Source organism: Thamnophis sirtalis, unplaced genomic scaffold (genome assembly GCF_051295495.1).
Source record: "Thamnophis sirtalis isolate CommonGarterSnake01/CBP01778 unplaced genomic scaffold, rThaSir2_p1.2 scaffold_8, whole genome shotgun sequence".
NCBI lineage: Eukaryota > Metazoa > Chordata > Lepidosauria > Squamata > Natricidae > Thamnophis > Thamnophis sirtalis.
Window position 1 is genome coordinate 1,977,074 of NW_028261388.1, and position 21,488 is coordinate 1,998,561.

General features: G+C 47.6%; 2 protein-coding genes across 2 annotated transcripts in view; one reads left to right on the plus strand and one right to left on the minus strand.

The window, feature by feature from the left end:
- Positions 1–21: 21 nt before the first annotated feature.
- PPME1 (protein phosphatase methylesterase 1) lies at positions 22–19,933 on the minus strand. The gene is made up of 14 exons (XM_087720953.1): positions 19,714–19,933; positions 17,167–17,261; positions 14,745–14,836; positions 14,082–14,139; positions 13,479–13,530; positions 12,333–12,487; positions 12,132–12,222; positions 9,878–9,943; positions 7,950–8,082; positions 5,893–6,022; positions 4,106–4,150; positions 3,131–3,195; positions 2,102–2,169; positions 22–1,131 (listed from the first exon to the last, which is right to left on the minus strand). Exons 1-14 carry the CDS (start codon positions 19,812–19,814, stop codon positions 1,113–1,115), a joined length of 1,170 nt encoding a protein of 389 aa, XP_087577079.1. The 5' UTR covers positions 19,815–19,933; the 3' UTR covers positions 22–1,112.
- A 1,383-nt stretch (positions 19,934–21,316) lies between these two features.
- The window catches only part of C2CD3 (C2 domain containing 3 centriole elongation regulator), an 84,561-nt gene continuing 84,389 nt past the window's right edge, over positions 21,317–21,488 (plus strand). The window contains exon 1 of the mRNA XM_087720954.1: positions 21,317–21,432. Coding sequence (XP_087577080.1) covers positions 21,372–21,432 — 61 coding nt within the window. The 5' untranslated portion in view covers positions 21,317–21,371. The remainder of the gene's footprint in view (positions 21,433–21,488) is intronic.

A 21,488-nucleotide genomic window follows, 5' to 3' on the forward strand; every position in this document is an offset into this window, starting at 1 on the left:
TTAATAAAAACAATCACAGCCTTATTTGCAGATTCTTTCCACTTTATTTGAATTCAAGGCACCACTCCCCAAAAAACGGTTTGGCCACCAGAAGTGAAGAACAGGGGTGGGGTGGGGTGGGAACACAAGGCTTTGGGGAGGGGTCTGCAACCACCCCTGAATAGTGCCTCTCCGCAATCCTCCCCTCCCCCCACCCCCGGATTCCCTCCTCCTTCCTTGAGCCTTCCAAAAAAAAAAGCGTTGACGGATTCGGAAAGGGACTAAGGCGTTTGGGTTGTGATCTCTCAGGGAAAGCCAGTGGGTTCAGAGGCAACATCTGGAAACCTTTTGTGGCTGCGAAAAAAAAATTGGTGGCATTCCCGGATGTGGATCTAGAAGGGAGGGGGATCGGTTTGACGACGGATCAGCAAATGTTTTAAGCAGGTGGAGATTCAACAGGGGCAGATTCCTTTCCTGGTTGTGCTGTGCCGGACTTCCCAAAACCGTGTTTGTTTGGCAGCTTTAAAGACTCATGGGAACTATAACTCCCAAAATTCTGGGAGTTATAGTCCCCTCCATCTTAAAGTCACCGAGGTGCACAAACACTGTAGACACAGAGAAAACAATTCAGCCTGGCACTGTTCAAACATGCTGGGGTTGCAGCCGAATCAGTGGCTAGCTAGCAATTTTGGAAACTTGGCGCCGGGCGCGTTTGGGTGGCGCCCGGTTTGGGGAAGGCCGCCCCCTTTCATGCGTGGGAGAACAAAACCTAGGCGGTAAAAAAAAACGGTGGTAAACGTACACACGAGCGCGGAGTGGGCGAAACAAGGAAAGTTTGGCGAGATTTCCCCAAGGGCGGAGTTTACCCGGACATCCCGGATTAGCCTCCGGGAACAAAGCCAGGATCTGTCGATGATCTCGGGAAGGGACAAAGGAGGGGAGGGTGGCCCAGCCAGGATGAAATGGCGAGAGAAACGGAAAAAAAACAAAAAACGAGCCGGAGACCCAGTTTGTCCACGACGAGTTTTGTGCCGATGGGTCGGAGCGGATGAACGAGGAGGACACGGGACATGCGGTGGTGCTTCCGATGTTGGTCTATTTACAAGAGGTGCAGAAGGGCCCGTCGGGGGGTATTAACAAGCAGGAAAAACACTGCAAAAGAGGAGACGTGTTAGCTGGCGTACCTCGATTTAGCGTCGCCGTATTGTATTAATGACACCCACCGTGGATTACAGATAGTCCTCGATTTACCACAACTGAACTCGAAGGTTTCCGTTGTTGAGTTTTGTTGTTAAGAACCATTGTGAAAAATGACAGTTTGCCCCTGTTTTTACAAATGTTTTTGGCATGCTTGTTAAGTGAATCGTTGCAGTTGTTAAATTAGTAGGTCGTTAAGTGAATCTGGCTTCTCCATTGCCGGAAAAAGGGATCGTATGACCCCCCGGGACACTGCAACCATCACAAATATGAACCAGTTGCCAACCAAATATAAATCACGTGACCACGGGGATGTAAGTGTGAAAGACAGTTGTAAATCAGTTTTTTCAATGCCATTGTAATTTCAAACAGTCACTGAACGAATGGTCGTAATTCGAGGACTATCTGCACAGTTCTTCACAACAGTCTTGTCCCTCCAAATTCCCCTGTTATCTTAAAGGTAAAGATAAGGGTTCCCCTGGCACATACGTTCCCGACTCTAGGGGGCGCTGCTCATCTGTTTCAAAGCCGAAGAGCCAGCGCTGTCCGAAGACGTCTCCGTGGTCATGTGGCCGGCATGACTCAAAGCCAAAGGCGCATGGAACGCTGTTCCCTTCCCACCAAAGGTGGTTCCTATTTTTCTACTTGCATTTTTTTACCTGCTTTCGAACCACTCGGTTGGCAGAAGCTGGGACAAGTAACGGGAGCTCACTCCGTTACGCGGCGCTGGGGATTCGAACTGCCGAACTTTCTGATCGACAAGCTCAGCGTCTTAGGCCACTGAGCCACCTGTTATCTTGGGGTGTGTGTGTCAATTTAAAGATCCACCCACAAACTAGCATTTCAACACCTATGGAGGCTCCCTACGGTGAAGTCCAGTGTGTGTGTGTGTGTGTGTGTGTGTGACTGTGACTACTGGCCTTACCATTCAAATCCGCCGATGGGCTCTGTGAACCTGTGACGGATCAGGAACGTTGCCACGGCTTCCGCTACCTGAAAGATAGAGGGTGGGGTGGGGGAAGCAGAGATGAAGGAGGCTCTCTCCTTTTTCCTGGGACGGGACACTCCCCAACCATATGGGAACCCTGCATTCTGCACCTTCCTTCCTCTCGTCCAAAGGGACCATTCACACAAAGGGGCCAGGCCCCCCCAACTGCAGCCCTGGGACCGGTTTCCAGAGACCACGGACAGAGGAAGAATAATTTGACCCCCCCCCTCTTCTCTGTGGCAGCCCCCTCCAATATTGGAAGGCTGCTATCACGTCACCCCTGGTCCTCCTTTTCATTAAACTAGATATGCCCAGTTCCTGCAACCGTTCTTCATATGTTTTAGTCTCCGGTCCCCTCATCCTCTTTGTTGCTCTTCTCTGCACTCTTTCCAGAGTCTCCACATCTTTTTTTGATATCATGGCAACCAAAACAATGGGTCTGCTGGTTAGGGAATTCTGGGGGAGGAAGGACACACCCCTCGGGAGGGGGACAGGCAACCAGCTTAGGCTCCTCCTTGAAAAAGCCCGGGCGTGGCAACCTACCTTATTTTTCGGACTATAAGACGCACCGGAGTATAAGATGCACCATGATTTTGAAGAGGTAAATTAAAATTAAAAAATGCCCAATTTTTTGCACACAAAAAGAGAGGGGGGGGCATGCAGAGACTTTGGGGGGCTTGTAGAGTGCTCCTGGGGGGCTGGTGGGGGGCAAAAACGTTTTATTTTTTATTTCCCCCCCCCCTCCCCAGCCCCCAGGAGCACTTTTGCAAGCCTCCCAAACCTTCTGCACGTCCATTTTTGCAAAGGGGGCGTGGTTTCGCTGGCCAAAAATGCTGTATTCAGTGTATAAGCCGCACCCAGGTTTTCACCCTCTTTTTTTGAGGGGAAAAAAGGTGCATCTTATACTCCGAAAAATACGGTACTTTGTAATCAGGTACAGAGAAGTGAAATGACCAGGATACTCACTTTCTCCGGAGCATCCTCGTGGACCGCGTGGCCGCACTGGGGGAGAACCTGGATCTGGAATTTCCCTGCAGGGAAGGGGGAAGAAAGAGCTGGGTTGGGCCAGTGGCTAAGGCATCGGGCTAGAAACCGGGAGATCGTGAGTTCGAGTCCCGCCTGGATCCCACCAAAGCCAGCTGGGTGATTTTAGGCCGGTTTCACTCGCTCAGATCAGAAACCCTACCGCTTCAGAAAATATCGCCAGGATAAGCGTCACCTTCTAAGGGTGTCCACCCTGAAACTGGCCTGACAGACGCCGTTTTTGACTGCTTCGGCGTTGCCACACTGGAGCTGAGGGACAGGGAGGGGGGATTTGAGATAGCTGGGGGTTTTTTTTAGCCAAAGCAAAACATTTTCTCTTGAGAATCAAGGACATTCTCGCACCTGGTCGGAAGGCGAGCAGGATAAGGATTTGGGGCTACTACACACAAACACGGCTCCCTTCCAGCATCCTCACACGTTACAGTGATTAAAGTACACTAAGAGCCAAGGTGGCGCAGTAGTTAAATGCAGCACTGCAGGCTACTTCAGCTGACTGCAGTTCGGCTGTTCAAATCTCACCGGCTCAGAGTTGACTCAGCCTTCCATCCTTCCGAGGTGGGTAAAATGAGGACCCGGATTGTTGTTGGGGGCAATATGCTCACTCTGTAAACCGCTTAGAGAGGGCTGAAAGCCCTATGAAGCGGTATATAAGTCTAACTGCTATTTCTATAATTTTTTTTGCGGGGGTGGTGGTGGGGGGATCAGTGCTTTCAGAAGCATGACTTGAGAATCCAGCGAATGCATCAGAAAACAGCCTTGGCATGTTTACTGAGTGGATGAAACGAAGGCTGTGGATTGGGGTGTCTAGTCATTTGGGGGAGGAGAGCGGGGGATGGAATTCTTTGAAAGGAAGCCTTCTTAAAACCCAACCTGGACCGGAAATCTGAAGATGTTTACCTTGCATTTGGCCAATGGTGAGGTCTTTATCCAGCCTGTCCACACCTAAAAAAGGGCGGGGGGAGTTGGGGGAGGGAGAAAAGAGGGGAGGCCCCCATATGTCAATCTAATGCTCTTGCCAACTTTTGAATTTATTCTTTGCATTTCTGAATTATCCACCAAACAGTATCTATGACTCTATGAATCAATTTGTATCTACCTAACATCTTATCTATCAATCTATCATCTCCTATCTCTATCTCCAGTTTTAGTTCTATATCTATCATCTATCTATCTATCTATCTATCTATCTATCTATCTATCTATCTATCTATCTATCTATCTATCTATCTATCTATCATCTTATCTCTCAATCAATCATTATCCATCTACCCATCATCTCTTTTTTAATCTATCTGCTATCCATCCATCATCTCCTATCTCTATCTCCAGTTTTAGTTCTATCTATCTATCTATCTATCTATCTATCTATCTATCTATCTATCTATCTATCTATCTATCATTATCCATCTACCCATCATCTCTATCTTTTTTTAATCTGTCTATCTACTATCCATCCATCATCTATCTCTAGCTCCAGTTTTAGTTCTATATCAATCAATCAATCAATCAATCAATCAATCAATCTATCTATTATCTATCAATCAATCATTTCTCTTTTTTATCTGTCTATTGCTATCCATCCCTCCATCATCTCCTATCTCTATCTCCAGTTTTAGTTCTATATCTATCTATCTATCTATCTATCTATCATCTATCTATCTATCTATCTATCTATCTATCTATCTATCTATCTATCTATCTATCTATCTATCATCTATCCATCCATCCATCCATCCATCATCTCCTATCTTTTTATATCCTATCTATCATCTATCTATCTATCTATCTATCTATCTATCTATCTATCTATCTATCTATCTATCTATCATCTTATCTCTCTATCAATCAATCAATCATTATCCATCTACCCATCATCTCTAATCTTTTTTATCTGTCTATCTGCTACCCATCCATCCATCATCTCCTATCTCTATCTCCAGTTTAGTTCTATATCTATCCATCCATCCATCATCTCCTATCTATCTTTTTTTATATCTTATCTATCTATCTATTTATCCTATCATGCCAGCAGATTCAGACAGTGAGGAGGTTGGGGAGGAACCTGGGCCAGTCCTGGAGTCTGGGGGAGGCTCTGAGGAGGGCTCTGTGTCGGAGGCAGAGAGGGGGCCTGGGCCGTCTGACAGTTATCAGCTGCCTTCGGAGTCAGACATCAGTGAGGCAGAAGAACAGCTGGAGCCTGTTCCCAGTGTGCGCATGCGGAGAGCTGCCAGACGAAGGGAAGAGCTAAAGAACAGGGGTCGACTTGGGAGTAAAGCCACAAGTGGACAATGAATGGCCCCTCCCAGAGGGAATAAAAGAGGAGCTACAGGGGAGTGGAGTTTGCAGGAAACAATTCCTTCTTTCTGTCATTAGATTCGTTTCAGGAGTGTGAAGATCTGTCCGTGAATCCCAGAGACTCTGGGCCCAGCCTTTCCTTGCACAGCACTGCCTTTGGGATTTACTAGATAAGGTCTGTGGCCATAAATCCACCTTTGAAAGACTGTTTTGCCAGGCTTTTGATGAAGGTGAGAGGAGAGGGATTCACATTCGTGTAATAAAAGGGGCTTTCTCGGGACCGGGACTCTGCCTCGTGATTTTGGGGGAAGCCGAGGTCACAGCGCGTCAGTCTCTTCCGACGCCGCGTCCAGAGGAAAGGAGGAGGGAGGGGGGGCAGCCCCACCTACCTGCTAAAAGCAGCAGCTTGGGGACAGGGCAATTGAGGAAGAGGTTGGAGAGGCCGCTGAACCAGCCTTCCCAATATCTCTCCGTTTTGGCCAGTTCGATCCGCCAGGTATACGTGGCTTCCTTCTTGGTCTGGGGAGAGGGGAGGAAAACATTATTTTATATTAATCTAATATTAATTAATGTAACAGTGAATTAAAATGAATGAACACGTGAAACAAGGAAGATACGCCAGCCTGCAGGAGGCCGAGAAGCCGCGTTGCTCGCAAGCTGCAGACATGAGGAGTTACGGAAAACACCAGCGGGATGCGATTCGCCGTGACCCGTCAAAAGCGCGGACGGCAAAAGCGCGATCGACAAAATCGCGCCTTTGACGTCATCACAGCGCGACGAAAAAGATCGAAAAATTCAAATAAAAATTAATAAAAATTAAATTAAAGCAAGCCGATTCACATAAAGGTAAGGGTTAGGGTTAGGGTTAGGGTTAGGTTAAGGGTTAGGGTTAGCTTTAGAGCGTTAGCGTTAGCGTTAGGGTTAGGATAAGGGTTAGCGTTAGGTTTTTCGTTACTTTAACGGTTAGGTTTAGGGTTAGGTTAAGGGTTAGGTTTAGGGTTAGGTTTAGGGTTAGGTTTAGGGTTAGGTTTGGGGGGCTTAGGGTAAGGTTTTCGCTTTATTTTTACATTTTTCGATCTTTTTCGTCGCGCTGTGATGACGTCACAGCGCGCTTTTGTCGAGCACGATTTTGTCCTACGCGCTTTTGTGGTGGAACCGCGATTCGCACAGGATATTTATTTGGGGATTGAAAAGTTACCCCCGAAGAGATTCAGTTTGGAATGTACAGGATGTCCTCGACTTGCAACAGTTCGTTAGTGACCAAAGTTACAACGGGACAGGAAAAAAGGGACTCGGGACTCTTTTTCACATTTACGACGCTTGATTCAACTGGTTCATATTTACGACGGTTGCAATGTTCCCGGGGTTACGTGATCGCCTCTTGAGATGAGGAAACAGGATTCACTTAACAACTGAAGTCACAAAGTCATCGGCTGCAATGATTCACTTAACAACGGTGGCAAGAAAGGCCTGATCAAATGAGGCAAAATTCACTTAATGAACTTCTCACTTAACGAGAGAAATTTGGGGGCTTACAAGCAGGCTAGTCCCCGACTTACAACAGCTCATTTAGTGTTACTGTTCCAAGTTACGACAGCAGTGGAAAACAAGTTAATTGATGACCGGTTTTCACACTTATGACAGCCTCCCGGCAGTCACATTGATCAAAATTCAGGAGCTTGGCAGCTGACTCGTATTTATGACGGTTGCGGGGTCCCCCTTAGGCAACCTTCTGACAAGCAAAGTCAACCGGGAAACTCAGATTCACTTACTGACAACATCTGCAGCGTTTAACAACTGTGGCAAGAATGGTCGTAAAACCAGGCAAAACTCAACTTTACAGTGCCTCACTTAACAATGGAAATTATTGGGCTCCATAGCCTGTCAGAAAGTTGCAAAGAGGATCACGGGACCCTGCAACAGTCGTAGGTACATGCCAGTTGCCAAGCCTCTGAATTTTGACCTCATGACCCTGGGGATGCGGCAACGGTCACAAGTGTGAAAAATGGTCATAAGTCACTTTTTTCCAGACTCTTTGTAACTTCAGTCACTAAGCAAATGGTTGTAAGCTGAGGACGTGATCCCCTTTGGCGACGTCAATGGAGCAAGCTGGATTCATTTAACAATCACGTTATTAATTTAACCACAGCAGTGATTCACTTAACAAAACTGTGGCAAGAAAGGTCGTAAAATGGGGCGAAACTCACTTAACCAATGTCTCGCTTAGCAACAGAAATTCGGGGCTTAACTGTGGTCGTAACTCGAGGACTACCTGTACAGACACCATTCAAGAGAGACCATAAAAAAGAAGGAAAGGGGAGGACGAGAACACTCGCTCCCCAGTAACAAATACCCAGATAAGCAGGGATTAACACCAGACAAACAATCGAGCGGAAAACAATCCTTTAAGCAAGGGGGAAATTAATGGCTGAGAAAAGTTACCCACCTCCACGTCGTCATCTTTCTTCTTCTTGTGGAGAGATTCCCCGTTTTCGCCTTCCTCTTCCTCCTCCTCTTCCTCCTCTATAATCCCTTCCACGATGGTTTTGGGGCCTCCGGGACTCACGGATTCCTCGCACCTGAGTGCAAAGTTTGTAAAGAAAACGAGATTAAAACGGAGACCTTCCAGGTTGGCAAGATCAGAACAACACCCCAAAATTCTGGGGAAGGAAAGCTGACGGCATTTCGGAACAATTCCCCCGGTCCACTTATGCCGAGGACGGTTCGGTAATGGCCGTGCCCCTCCCACCGTGTTCCCAGACTTACGTCCTCGACGTACGACCACAATTGAGCCCAACGTTTCTGCTGTTAAGTGAGATGTTTATTAAACGGGTTTCGCCGCACTTTATTTGGCCTTCAGCTCCTTTAAGTGAATCACTGCAGTTGTTAAGTTAGGAACACAGTTGTTAAGAGAATCCAGCTGTCAAGACTGCAGCCATATTCCTCTTGGCCTGCCCCACTTTCTATTGTTCTGCTATGCATTTTCTATGGTGGGAGAATGGGATTGTACGGAGTTAGATGATATGCAGCCATAACAACATTCTTTCTAGAAAACCAAGGTTCATCCTTTGTCTCTGCACCTCTGCGCCTGACCGGAACTGGATGGGTGGAAGCTGCCAGAGTGGCAGTGGGAGATTGGACCATGGGATGGGCTGGTGGGTGTGGGGGGCAAGATCTTGAATTTTCAACTGGGTGGGGGAAACCGGGAAGCTTTCAGACTTTCCCGGATGTGCAAACATGGCTCTTTTAATAAATTGCAACTTTGAGGAATCCTTTTCCTGGGACTCTGATTTAATTTCTATTTGGAACCCTGACACGTTCAGCTTCCCTGATTTGAGTTTGCTTATCAGGTCGCAAAAGGTGGATCACACACGACCCTGGGAGACTACGACCGTCATAACTATGAGCCAGTTGCCAAGCGTCCAAATTTCGATCCCGTGACCACGGAGATGCCCTGACGGTCGTAGGTGTGAAAACGGTCACAAGTCGCTTTTTTCAGTGCCGTCGTAACTTTGAACTGTCACTAAATGAACCATCTGAGTGCCCCCCCCCCAAGTGAACCGTTGTGAGTCGAGGGCCACACGTAACGCAGCCGGTCCCCTCAGATAAATTAGCTGTCACGCAGGGATACATTTCCAAGGAGTCCTCGGCTTACGACAGTTCATATAGCGACCATTCTAAGTTGCAACAGCGCTGAAAAAAAGTGACTTTACGACCGTTTTCCACCGTGGTGACGCAACCAAAATTAAGACGCTTGGCAGCCGACTCATGTTTATGACGGCCACAGCGTCCCGGGGGAGAGGTGTCACGTGATCCCCTTTGGCGACGTCAATGGAGCGAGCTGGATTCATTTAACAACCACGTTACTAGCTTAACCACGGCAGCGATTCACTTAACAACTGTGGCAAGAAAGGTCGTAAAAGGGGGCTGAAACTCACTTAACCAACGTCTCGCTTAGCAACAGAAATTCGGGGCTCCACTGTGGTCGTAACTCGAGGACTACCCGTACGCACACCATTCAAGAGAGACCATAAAAAAGGAGGAAAGGGAAGGACGAGAACAGTATTGGTTACTCTCCAGTAACCAATACCCAGATAAGCAGGGATTAACACCAGACAAACAATCAAGCGGAAAACAATCCTCTAAGCAAGGAACTACCAAGGAGAAAGCAGGGCAATCCATTCTCTATAGAGAGAATATCCCACCTTCCCTTGCATTGATGATGGTACCTAGCTGGGTAATAATATGTCGGCGAGAAAAACCATGAGCTCGGAGATTACCAACAGCTCCGGACGCCCGAAAATTCCCAAGCCATCTTGAAATCTAGACATTTTAAAGCATTTAAAGTTTGAAAAGCCCTGTACGTCGACGTACTGTTTGAGTTGGCCGAACATGGACACTCTCGCGGATTCGAGATTTCTGATCTGCCCGCTCTTCACGCTAGGGGAGGGGGAGACAAAAACAGGTTGTCACCAACACAGAATTCATACGTGCGGTTTTAATCTCCCTCTTTTTTTTTAACAGCAAAGGTGATTCGTTTCGAATTAAGACCCCCCCTTCTTATACTCCAAAAAATATGGTTTTTCCCAGCCAGGGAGAAGCCGGCGAGCTTTTCAATTAAAAAAACAAGATTGTTATGTCACACCTCTACATGTATATAATATTTTGCTTCTATATTTACACACCTTTATACGCAGTTCTATATATATTATATATATATATTGTTTTTTTGGCTTAATTAATCTTATTGTTTTGCAGCCATTTGTACCAATTGTTCCAAATTTCATAATATGCCAACTCTTCTTTATCTTTTAATATCAGTGTTAATTTGTCCATCTCTGCACAATCCAAAGGTTTTTTTTAATCACTAATTCGTCCGAAGGGGGTATTATTTTGTTTCCAGCATTGGGCAAATGCTATTCTAGCTGTAGTTAGCAGATATGTGTTAATATGTACTTAATTTTCTTTGTATATTTCCCTTTGATTATTCCCAGCAGAAAGATTTCGGGTTTGTATTTTTTAATCTGTTCTCCTGTAATTTCTTGCACCCATTTCCAAATTTTTGTCCAATATGTTTGTGTTTCCGGACATGTCCACCATATGTGATAATAGCAATAGCAGTAGCAATAGCAGTTAGACTTATATACCGCTTCATAGGGCTTTCAGCCCTCTCTAAGCGGTTTACAGAGTCAGCATATCGCCCCCACAGTTCGGGTCCTCATTTTACCCACCTCGGAAGGATGGAAGGCTGAGTCAACCCTGAGCCGGTGAGATTTGAACCGCTGAACTGCAGATAACAGTCAGCTGAAGTGGCTTGCAGTACTGTACCCTAACCACTGCGCCACCTCGGCTCTTAATAAGCCGATAATAAGTCCCTTGCACCTTTTTTACACTTCCAGCAGGTCGGCTTCACGTTTGGGTACATTTTAGCCAATCTTGTTGGTGATAAATGCCAACGATAAAACATTTTGTATATATTTTCTTTTAAGTGCCGCTGATCGTGTTCGTTTATCATTTGTGTTTGGAGTACAGCAGCTTCTTCAGCCTCTTTGCAGAGGCACCACTTGCTCTCCTTTTAATGGAATTAACGGAATCACAGAGCTGGAAGGGACCTGGGAGGTCTTCTAGTCCAACCCCCTGCTCAAGCAGGAGACCCTGTTTGTGTTGGACAAACAGCTGCCCGATCTCTTCTTGAATCCAGCGATGCACTCACAACATCTGGAGGCAAATCATTCCACCGGTTAACTGTAATCCGTTGATTACGGGTCTAGAGCCGAGGTGGCGCAGTGGTTAAATGCAGCACTGCAGGCCACTTCAGCTGGCTGCAGTTCTGCAGTTCGGCGGTTCGAATCTCACCGGCTCAGGGTTGACTCAGCCTTCCATCCTTCCGAGGTGGGTGAAATGAGGACCCAGACTGTGGGGGCGATATGCTGACTCTGTAAACCGCTTAGAGAGGGCTGAAAGCCCTATGAAGCGGCATATAAGTCAAACTGCTATTGCTATCTATCTATCTATATCTATCTCTCCCTCTCTCTATATCTATCTATCTATCTATCTATCTATCTATCTATCTATCTATCTATCTATCTATCTATATCTATCTATATCTATCTCTCCCTCTCTCTATATCTATCTATCTATCTATCTATCTATCTATCTATCTATCTATCTATCTATATATCATCTATCTATCTATTTATCTATCCATCTATCTATGTATCAATCTATTCTATCTATATCTATCTATATCTATATCTATATCTATCTCTCCCTCTCTCTATATCTATCTATCTATCTATCTATCTATCTATCTATCTATCTATCTATCTATCTATCTATCTATCTATCTATCTATCTATCTATCTATCTATCTATCTATCTATCTATCTGGGTGAAATGAGGACCCAGACTGTGGGGGCAATATGCTGACTCTGTAAACCACTTAGAGAGGGCTGAAAGCCCTATGAAGCGGTATATAAGTCGAACTGCTATTGCTATTGCTAATTGCATTTTTGCTGCCCAGTTCACAATTGGCAGCGACTCTGACCGGCTAGATCCAACAGACAGAGAACGAAGTTGGCTTATTGGGATGGGATGCACACACAGACCAGCGTGGTTCTTACGTTACCTCCACTCGATGGCGTTTTCCAGAGATTTGAACGTCTTCGGGCGACTCCGAAGAAAGTTCTGCATGCTGTTGAGGGCATCCATAGCCGTCCCTGCGCAACAATGACAGAGGGGCACCCGGTGTTAAACAAACGGACGTGTATGGTGGATAATGCAAGGTGAGGAAAGGCTGGCGCAGAGGAGAGCATTCTGGTGGGCTTACCTTCCACCACGTCGATCATGCAGAGGCCCAGCAAGCTTGGCACCAGGTTGGACGCGGCTGTGTGGACGGCAATGGCCCCTCCCATGCTGTGCCCGATCAGCATAATGGGAGGGCAGAGCTCGCCATACATGACTTCGACCACATTGCCAACGTCTCTGGAAAAACAGAACAGGAGGAGAAAATAAGCCGTCTCCTGCTGGATGGGACCCCAGGCTCATATTGCTCGCTCTACCAGTGGCCAACCAATTCCCGGCCAAGGGAATCCCAGAATTTAGAAAAACAGAGTGGGAAGGGACCTTGGAGGTCTTCTAGTCCAACCCCCTGCCTAGGCAGGAAACCCTATACCGTTCCAGGCCAATGGCTCTCCAGCATCTTCTTAAAGACTTCCAGTGTTGGAGCATTCACAACTTCTGGAGGCAACTTCTGTTCCACTGATTCATTGTTCTCACTGTCAGGAAATTTCTCCTCAGTTCTAAGTTGCTTCTCTCCTTGATTAGTTTCCACCCATTGCTTCTTGTCCTGCCCTCAGGTGCCTTGGAGAATAGTTTGACCCCCTCTTCTTTATGGCAGTTCCTCAAATACAGGAAGACTGCTATCATGTCTCCCCTAGCCCTTCTATTAAACTAAACATACCCAGTTCCTGCAACCGTTCTTCATATGTTTTAGCCTCCAGTCCCCTAATCCTCTTTGTTGCTCTTCTCTGCACTCTTGCAAGAGTCTCCACATCTTTTCTACATCGGGGTGACCAAAACTGAATGCAGTATTCCAAGTGTGGCCTTCCCAAGGCTTTGTAAAGTGGCATTAACCCTTCCCGTGATCTTGATTCTCTCCCTCTGTTGATGCAGCCTAGAACTGTGTTGGCTTTTTTGGCAGCTGCTGCCCACATCTGGCTCCTATTTAAATGGTTGCCCACTAGGACTCCAAGATCCCTTTCACAGTTACTACTGTTGAGGAAGGTACCACCTGTACTGTACCTGTGCATTTGGTTTTTCTTGCCTAAATGTAGAACCTTTTACTCTTTTCACCCCTGAATTTCATTTTGTTATAGTGCCCAGCCCAGGAGTATCCAAACTTGACGATTGAACCCCGGGCTCATAACTTCAAAACACCCCCTTCCCCCTCCCCCAAAATTAGGGAGCCACTTACTTGGACATTGTCTCCGCAGAGAGGTCATCGGGGTTCCGCACTGTCGTCTCACCTGCAACGGAACCAGGTCAAATGAAACAAGCATTCACCTGAATGAAGAATGCTCCTTCTCTATGCTCTTAGCGGTTAACCAATTCTTGATGACATCTGAATTTTATCAGATAAAGAGGACGTTTATTTGTCTGAAGTGGTGTAGAGTGTCCTGGGGGTTGGACTAGCAGACCTCCAAGGTCTCTTCCAACTCTGCCTATTCTATCCTATCCTATCCAATCCTATCCTATTTATTCTATTCTATTCTTATTTCTATTCTATTTTTATTTCTATTCTATTTCTATTCTATTCTACCCTATCCAATCCTATCTCATCCTATTTATTCTTCTATTCTATTATTTCTATTCTATTTTTATTTCTATTCTATTTCTATTCTATCCAATCCTATCCCATTTTATTTATTCTAGTCTATTTTTATTTCTACTCTATGGCTCCCCTTTTGCGAACGTCTTGACAAGCAAAGTCAATGGGGAAGCCAGACTCACTTAACGACCGTGTTAACTTAACGGCTGAAGTGATTCACTGAGCTGAATGAACGGGGAGGGGGCTCACCGTGTCCTCTGAGATCCAACGCTACGATCCGGCATTGGATCCGGCTGACGATGGCGGCCTGCGGGAAAGGAGATAAAAATGACCCAAATTGTTATCGTCAAACCATAGAGAAGCGTAGTTTAAGTCGCTAGACTCGCCCACGCCACTGATTCCCAATCCCAGCAAAGCTGGCTGGAGAATTCTGGGAGTTGAAGTCGAAGCGAACTCATGGCCTCCTGCAAACTCCACTCCCTTGTCGCTCCTCTTTTATTCCCTCTGGGAGGGGCCATTCACCGTCCACCTGTGGCCTTACTCCCAAGTCGACCCCTGTTCTTTAGCTCTTCCCTTCCTCTGGCAACTCACACTGGGAACAGGCTCCAGCTGTTCTTCTGCCTCACTGATGTCCGACTCCGAAGGCAGCTGATAACTGTCGGATGGCCCTGGCCCCCTCTCTGCCTCCAACACAGAGCCCTCATCCGAGCCTTCCCCAGACTCCAGGACTGGCCCAGGTTCCTCCCCAACCTCCTCACTGTCCAAATCGTCCGCCAGCTCCTCTAGCCGCTGGTGGGCTGCTATAGAGGGATGGTTTTCAAACCCGCATTAACCTGAATTAAGATTATGAATTCTATTTTGGGGGTGGGGAGGAGGGGTTCTGGTCAAGGAAGAAAGAAAGAAGGGACTTACGGCGAAGACGGCCCAGGACAGCGCCGAATGACCCCCGCCGTGAAGGAGGAGCAAAACCGGACCTTCGGAACCGCTCTTGTACACACGAAAAGTGTATGAACAGTTAAGGAAAGGACAACTTTCTTCGGGAAGACTCGAGGTGAAGGGGAAAAGTCCTACGGGATCGGGGCGACATATAAATGTTATTAAACTTTAAACTTCTAAACTTTAAAAGGAGATGGAAGGTGGAACACAGCTGCACAGAATCAGAACATCCTCGGGCCGGAAAGGACGTTGGAGGTCTTCTAGCCCAGTGTTTCTCAACCTTGGCGACTTTAAGTCCACAGGACTTAAAGTCGCCAAGGTTGAGAAACACTGATCTAAGTAATCGAAAAACTGGTGGTAAATCAGGGGTCTGTTTTGCAGGCTTCAATCACTTCCCTGGCTGTTTTTCTGCCTGCTCAGCCAACAATCTGAATAGCTATGCTGGCTGGGGAATTCTGGGAGTTGAAATCCACAGGACTTAAAGTCGCCAAGGTTGAGAAACACTGTTCTAGCCTACTGGAGAGAAAACGGGTTGGAGAACGGCTGCGGGATTGGGGTCGGGGCAGTCTAAAGAAAATAAGAATTTAGGAGGGGGTGGGAGAGTGGCATTCCAGTATTTGAGGGGCTGCTATAAAGAGGAGGGGGGGGGGTGTCAAATGATTCTCCAAAGCACCCGAGGGCAGGACAAGAAACAATGATTGGAGACTGATGAGAGAGAGAAGCAACCTGGGATTAAGGAGAAACTTCCTAACAACGAGGACAATGAACCAGTGGAACATCTTGCCACTGGGAATCGTGGACACTCCATCAGTGGAGAGTTTTAAGATGAGACTGGAGTCATTTGTGTGAAATGGTATCAGGTCTCCTGCTTGAGCGGGGGGTGGGGGGGGGTGGACTAGAAGACCTCCAAGGTCCTTTCCAACTCTGTCTTATTCCTATTCCTTTTCTTTCCTTTCTGCATTGTTCTATTCTATTCTATTCTTCTCCTTTCCATTCCATTCCATTCCTTTCTCCTTTCCATTCCATTCTGCATTCTATTCTATTTCATTTCTATTCTATTCTTCTATTATATTGTATTCTATTCTCTATTGCATTCTATTCATTTTCTCCTACTCCCTTCCATTCCCTTCTCTGCATTCTCTTTTCTCTTCTCTATTCTAGTCATTTTCTCCCATTGTATTCCCTTCCTTTCTCCATTCTCCTCTTTTCTCTATTCTGTTCTCTCTTCTCTACTCTCTTCTGCATTCTATTCTGCATTCTAGTCATTTTCTCCTATTCTATTCTCCTTTCCATTCCATTCTATTCTAATTCTATTCCATTCTATTCCTTTCTCCTTTCCATTCTTCTATTCTAACTCTATTCCTTTCTCCTTTCCATTCCATTCTATTCTAATTCTATTCCATTCTATTCCTTTCTCCTTTCCATTCCATTCTATTCCTTTCTCCTTTCCATTTTATTCTATTCTAATTCCATTCTATTCCTTTCTCCTTTCCATTCCATTCTGCATTCTATTCTATTTCATTTCTATTCTATTTCATTTCTATTCGATTTCATTTCTATTCGATTTCATTTCTATTCGATTTCATTTCTATTCTATTTCATTTCTATTCGATTTCATTTCTATTCTATTTCATTTCTATTCTATTTCATTTCTATTCTTCTATTCTATTGTATTCTATTCTATTCTCTATTGCATTCTATTCATTTTCTCCTACTCCCTTCCATTCCCTTCCCTTCCATTCTCCGCATTCTCTTTTCTCTTCTCTATTCTAGTCCTTTTTTCCCTATTCTATTCCCTTCCTTTCTGCATTCTCCTCTTTTCTCTATTCTGTTCTCTCTTCTCTCCTGCATTCTATTCTAGTCATTTTCTCCTATTCTATTCCATTCCTTTCCCTTCCATTCTACATTCTCCTCTTCCCTTCCAACCTTGATCCTTGATTCTATCCCTCTGCATCAACAGAGGGATAGAATCAAAAATCACATGAAGTATTAATACTGCTCTATAACGCCTTAGTAGGGCCACACTTGAAATATTGCATCCCAGTTTTGGTCGCCATGATATAAAAAAATATGTTGAGACTCTAGAAAGAGTGCAGAGAAGAGCAACCAGGATGATTAGGGGCCGGAAGCACCCCTAGGGAAATAAACTGTAACTACAAAGAATTGCTAAGGGATTTGTCCTAATGGGAGAACAGCTTGTAGTAATTAATATTTATAAAACCTATCGCTTTCTTCTTGATTTCCAAAAGGAAGCATTGGCTGGCCCACAGCTGTTTTGCATTTTTAATTCGAAAGCCAGGACAGGTGTGTCTGAATGGAGCTGGGAGAACCCTTAGCTTTAAATACCAGAGTCGGCAAGTGGAATAAATAAACCAGAAAGGCCCAAAAGAAAAGGATATATCCTTGCCGGAGTCGGTCACCACCACGACATCTTCCAGAGATTCGAAATATTGGCTCCAGGGAACCGGACTATAATCGCGCTTCCTTCCAGGCCTGAGAAAGAAAAGACGGTATTTCACGTTTTGCAAATCTTGATCTGATTTTGCCCGCCATCCAGGGGTGAGGGAGCCATTCGATTTTTTTTAAATTAAAAGACTCTAAAACAGACCTGGGAATATTACGGCTAAATTTCGGTAGCTCAGCCCAGATCCCTGCGGATGGCTTTTAGTTGGAAGGCAACTATTTATTTATGCCTACGCAATTTCGCACCCCCTATTAGTTCGGCCCACCCCAACAGTTCATATTTTCTCATGTGATCTCTTGGAAAAATTAATGATGGAGGAGGAGGACTGTGGGGTCCTTCATGTAGACGTTTCATGACCCAACTAGGTAACATCATCAGTGCTAGAAGGGAGTTGGGTTTGCAGAGAGGAGGAGGAGCAGCTGTGGGGTCCTTGGTTCTCTGTGAGCTTGGCTGTTTTCATGCAGATGTTTCGTGACCCAACTAGGTAACATCATCAGTGCAAGAAGGGAGTGGGGCTTGTGGAGAGGAGGGGGAGGAGAAGAAAGGAGGAGGAGGAAAATTATGGGGTCCTTGGTGCTCTCTGAGCTTGGCTGTTTTCATGAAGACGTTTCGTGACCCAACTAGGTAACATCATCAGTGCAAGAAGGGAGTGTGGCTTGTGGAGAGGAGGGGGAGGAGAAGGAGAAAGAGCAGGAGGAGGAGGAGGAGGAGGAGGAGGAGGAGGAAGAGGAGGAGGATGACTGAGGGGTCCTTGATGCTCTGTGAGCTTGGCTGTTTTCATGCAGACGTTTCATCACCCAACTAGCTAATATCATCAGTGCTAGAAGGGAGTTGGGTTTGCAGAGAGGAGGAGGAGGAGGAGCAGCTGTGGGGTCCTTGGTTCTCTGTGAGCTTGGCTGTTTTCATGCAGACGTTTCGTGACCCAACTAGGTAACATCATCAGTGCAAGAAGGGAGTGTGGCTTGTGGAGAGGAGGAGGAGGAGAAGAAAGGGGGAGGAGGAAGATTATGGGGTCCTTGGTGCTCTCTGAGCTTGGCTGTTTTCTTGCAGACGTTTCGTGACCCAACTAAGTAATATCATCAGTGCAAGAAGGGTGTGGGGCTTGTGAAGAGGAGAAGAAGGAGGAGAAGGAGAAAGAGCAGGAGGAGGAGGAAGAAGAAGAAGAGGAGGATGACTGAGGGGTCCTTGATGCTCTGTGAGCTTGGCTGTTTTCATGCAGACATTTCATGACCCAACTAGGTAACATCATCAGTGCAAGAAGGGAGTGGGGCTTGTGGAGAGGAGGGGGAGGAGAAGGATGGGGAGGAGAGGAGAAAGAGAACTGTGTGGTCTTTGGTGCTTTCTGAGCCTGGTGTTTTTCTTGCAGACGTTTTATTACCCATCTAGGTAACAGCATCAGTATTACAAGGGAATGGGGTTTGGGGAGGGGGGGGAGGAGCAGGAAGAGGACTGTGGGGTCCTTGGTTCTCTCTGAGCTTGGCTGTTTTCATGCAGACGTTTCATGACCCAACTAGGTAACATCATCAGTGCTAGAAGGAATCCAGCACCTCAGCGCTAGATTGTTCATGGGATCCCATTTGTAACCTTTGCAGTGGATCCCGACACGCTCCGGGAGGCCCGATTCACTCAACAACTGCATTTTTTACACTTACGTGTAAAAAAAAAAACCCAAATGCATTTCCCAGCAGGTCCTCACAACCCCTGAACCCCCCCCCCCCCCCTACAGCATCTATCCTCCAGACCCTCCCTCCCCACCGGGCAGGAGTCCATGGGGTGCGGTGGGGGAGCTCTATCCATGGTGCTGGTTCTCCAGGGGATCTTTTTCCCTTACCCACCCCCCCCTTGTCAAAGGGAGCATGCCTGGGGTCTTAGAACAGCCCCCCCAACCCCCAGGACTGGCTGGAGATGATGGGAGAGAGATGCCAACAGGGGGGGAGGAGGAGGATTGGCCTGGGGGGTGGGGGTGGGGGGAAGCAAAGGTGGGTCTTTCAAGGGAGGAGGGCAGTTAGGAGGGATCAGGCACCCGGGGGTGGGTGGGGGGACATGGGCTGTGATCCAGCTGAGGGGGGAGGGGGGAGCCTCTCTATGATCCAGCTGGAGGCAAGAGAGACCCTCCCCATCATTCAACTGGAGGGGGGGAAACCTATTATCCAGGTGAGGGGGGGAGGGAGACCCTCCATAGCTTACTCTCTAATTAAAGGGGGGGCTGACCCATGGAATGAATGAATGAATGAATGAATCAAATCCAGGGGGATTTGGGAGCCTAGCTCTAGGCTGGCTGGGGATGATGGGTCTTGTAGTCCCGCTTCCATCCCTGGAGCACTCCCCCACCCAGGTTCATTCTCCCCCCCCTTCCCCTTCCTAAGCCCCCCACCCACCCACCCACCTCCGACCCACCCATGACGTCACCGCAGGCCTCCCCACCCACCCCTCCGCCCGTGACGTCACCGCCCGTGACGTCACCGCGGCCGCCTCTCTCACCCCATGCGCATCTTGGGCGGGGCCTGTCCGCTGCCACCGGCGGGGCCCGGCGGGCGTGGGGGCAGGCGGCCGAGCTGCAGCTGCTTCTCCAGGGCGGACATGGCGAGGGAGAGGCGGGCCGGCGGAGCAGCGGAGCGGCCGAGGGGCGTGGAGGATGCGGGCCCCCGCCTTCCCAGAAGGAGCCGCCGGGCCGCCGCTCCCCGCCGGAAGCCCCCCCGCGCTCGCCGGAAAGGGAGGAGCTTCCGGCTCCCGAGGCACGACGGGAAAGGCAGTCCCGGCTGGACGCCCTCGGAGGTGGTGGGCACGCTCCGGGCCGGAAGTCCCCGAAGGGCATCCTGGGAAACGGAGTATGAACGCGGAGCACGTCCAAAAGGGTGGCTTGTTCGGCCAAGAGAGGCCAGGTGGAGCCTTAGTAAAAATAGAGTGATGGTTGATTCAGGATGATTCCCAAGAGGCGACTGGACTTTCTGGTTTTTTTACTTTTGAAGACGTTTCGCTCCTCATCCAAGAAGCTTCTTCAGTTCTGATGGATGGAGGGGAAGGGAAGGATTTATACTCCTTGCAGGCAGCTGGTCATTTGCCTCCTTTTAGAGGGTCATTGAGGCCACTTGGAGATCTGCCTGTGTCCTCAGGGTCATCTGAGTGGTGCAAATGGTTCCTGTAGTCCAGTGTTGGCAACTTTAAGACTTGTGGACTTCAACTCTCAGAGTTCCTCAGCCAGCTCTGCTGGCTGGAGAATTCTGGGAGTTGAAGTCCACAAGTCTTAAAGTTGCCAAGTTTGGGAACCACTGAAGTAGAGAATACTTTTACTGGAATGATCCCATTGGCCCAGCTCTGCTGGCTGGAGAATTCTGGGAGTTGAAGTCCACAAGTCTTAAAGTTGCCAAGTTTGGGAACCACTGAAGTAGAGAATACTTTTATTGGAATGATCCCATTGGCCCAGCTCTGCTGGCTGAGGAACTCTGGGAGTTGAAGTCCATAAGTCTTAAAGTTGCCAAAGTTGGAGACTACTGCGTGTCGTCCAAAATGGAAGGATTTATATTCCTTGCAGCTGCATCCACGCCCATTTGCACCACTCAGGTCGCCTTGAGGACCCAGATAAGCCTCCAAGCGGCCTCAATGACCCCCTAAAAAGGTTTTGTCTGAAATTCCAGGTCAATGCCTGGAATGCACTACTTGGCTCAGTGGTTTCTTCCTCAAAGCCTCAGAACTTTAACCTTACATTGTCTACTGTCGCCCCATTCCTAGAAGTTCCATAAAGTGGGCGTGCATAAGTGCACCAGCGTGCCTACCATCCCAGTCCCCTTTCATTCATATACTCATGTTTATTCTTATACCTATGATCTTGTGAACGATTGACGAATCAAATATATAAAAGTAAATAAACGGCAGAGGGTTTCCTGCTTGGCTAGAAGACTTTCCAGATCCTTCCCATTCTGATGCTGCTCCAAGTTTGACAAACTCCACTCTTCTCCTTAAGGCTTTACCTCTACATTCGTTTATCTCTACGTTCCCTCGCAAAGCCTTCTGGGGGCGGTAGTTGAAGCGACGACCGCGTTCAGGCAGCGGCCCTCCCGCCATTTTCCCAGCAGGCACCGCGCGTGCGCGGCGGCGGCGGCGCCCGTTGCTAGGCAGCGACTCCGGGCCTGGCGGCGAGGATGAAGCCCAAGAAGAGTAAAGTCGGGCCGACCCGGCCCGGGGCCGTCCGTCGTCGGAAGGGTGGGTGAGGGAGGTCGAGGCCGGGCGGGGTCCTTCCCACAACCCTGGGGTTGGAG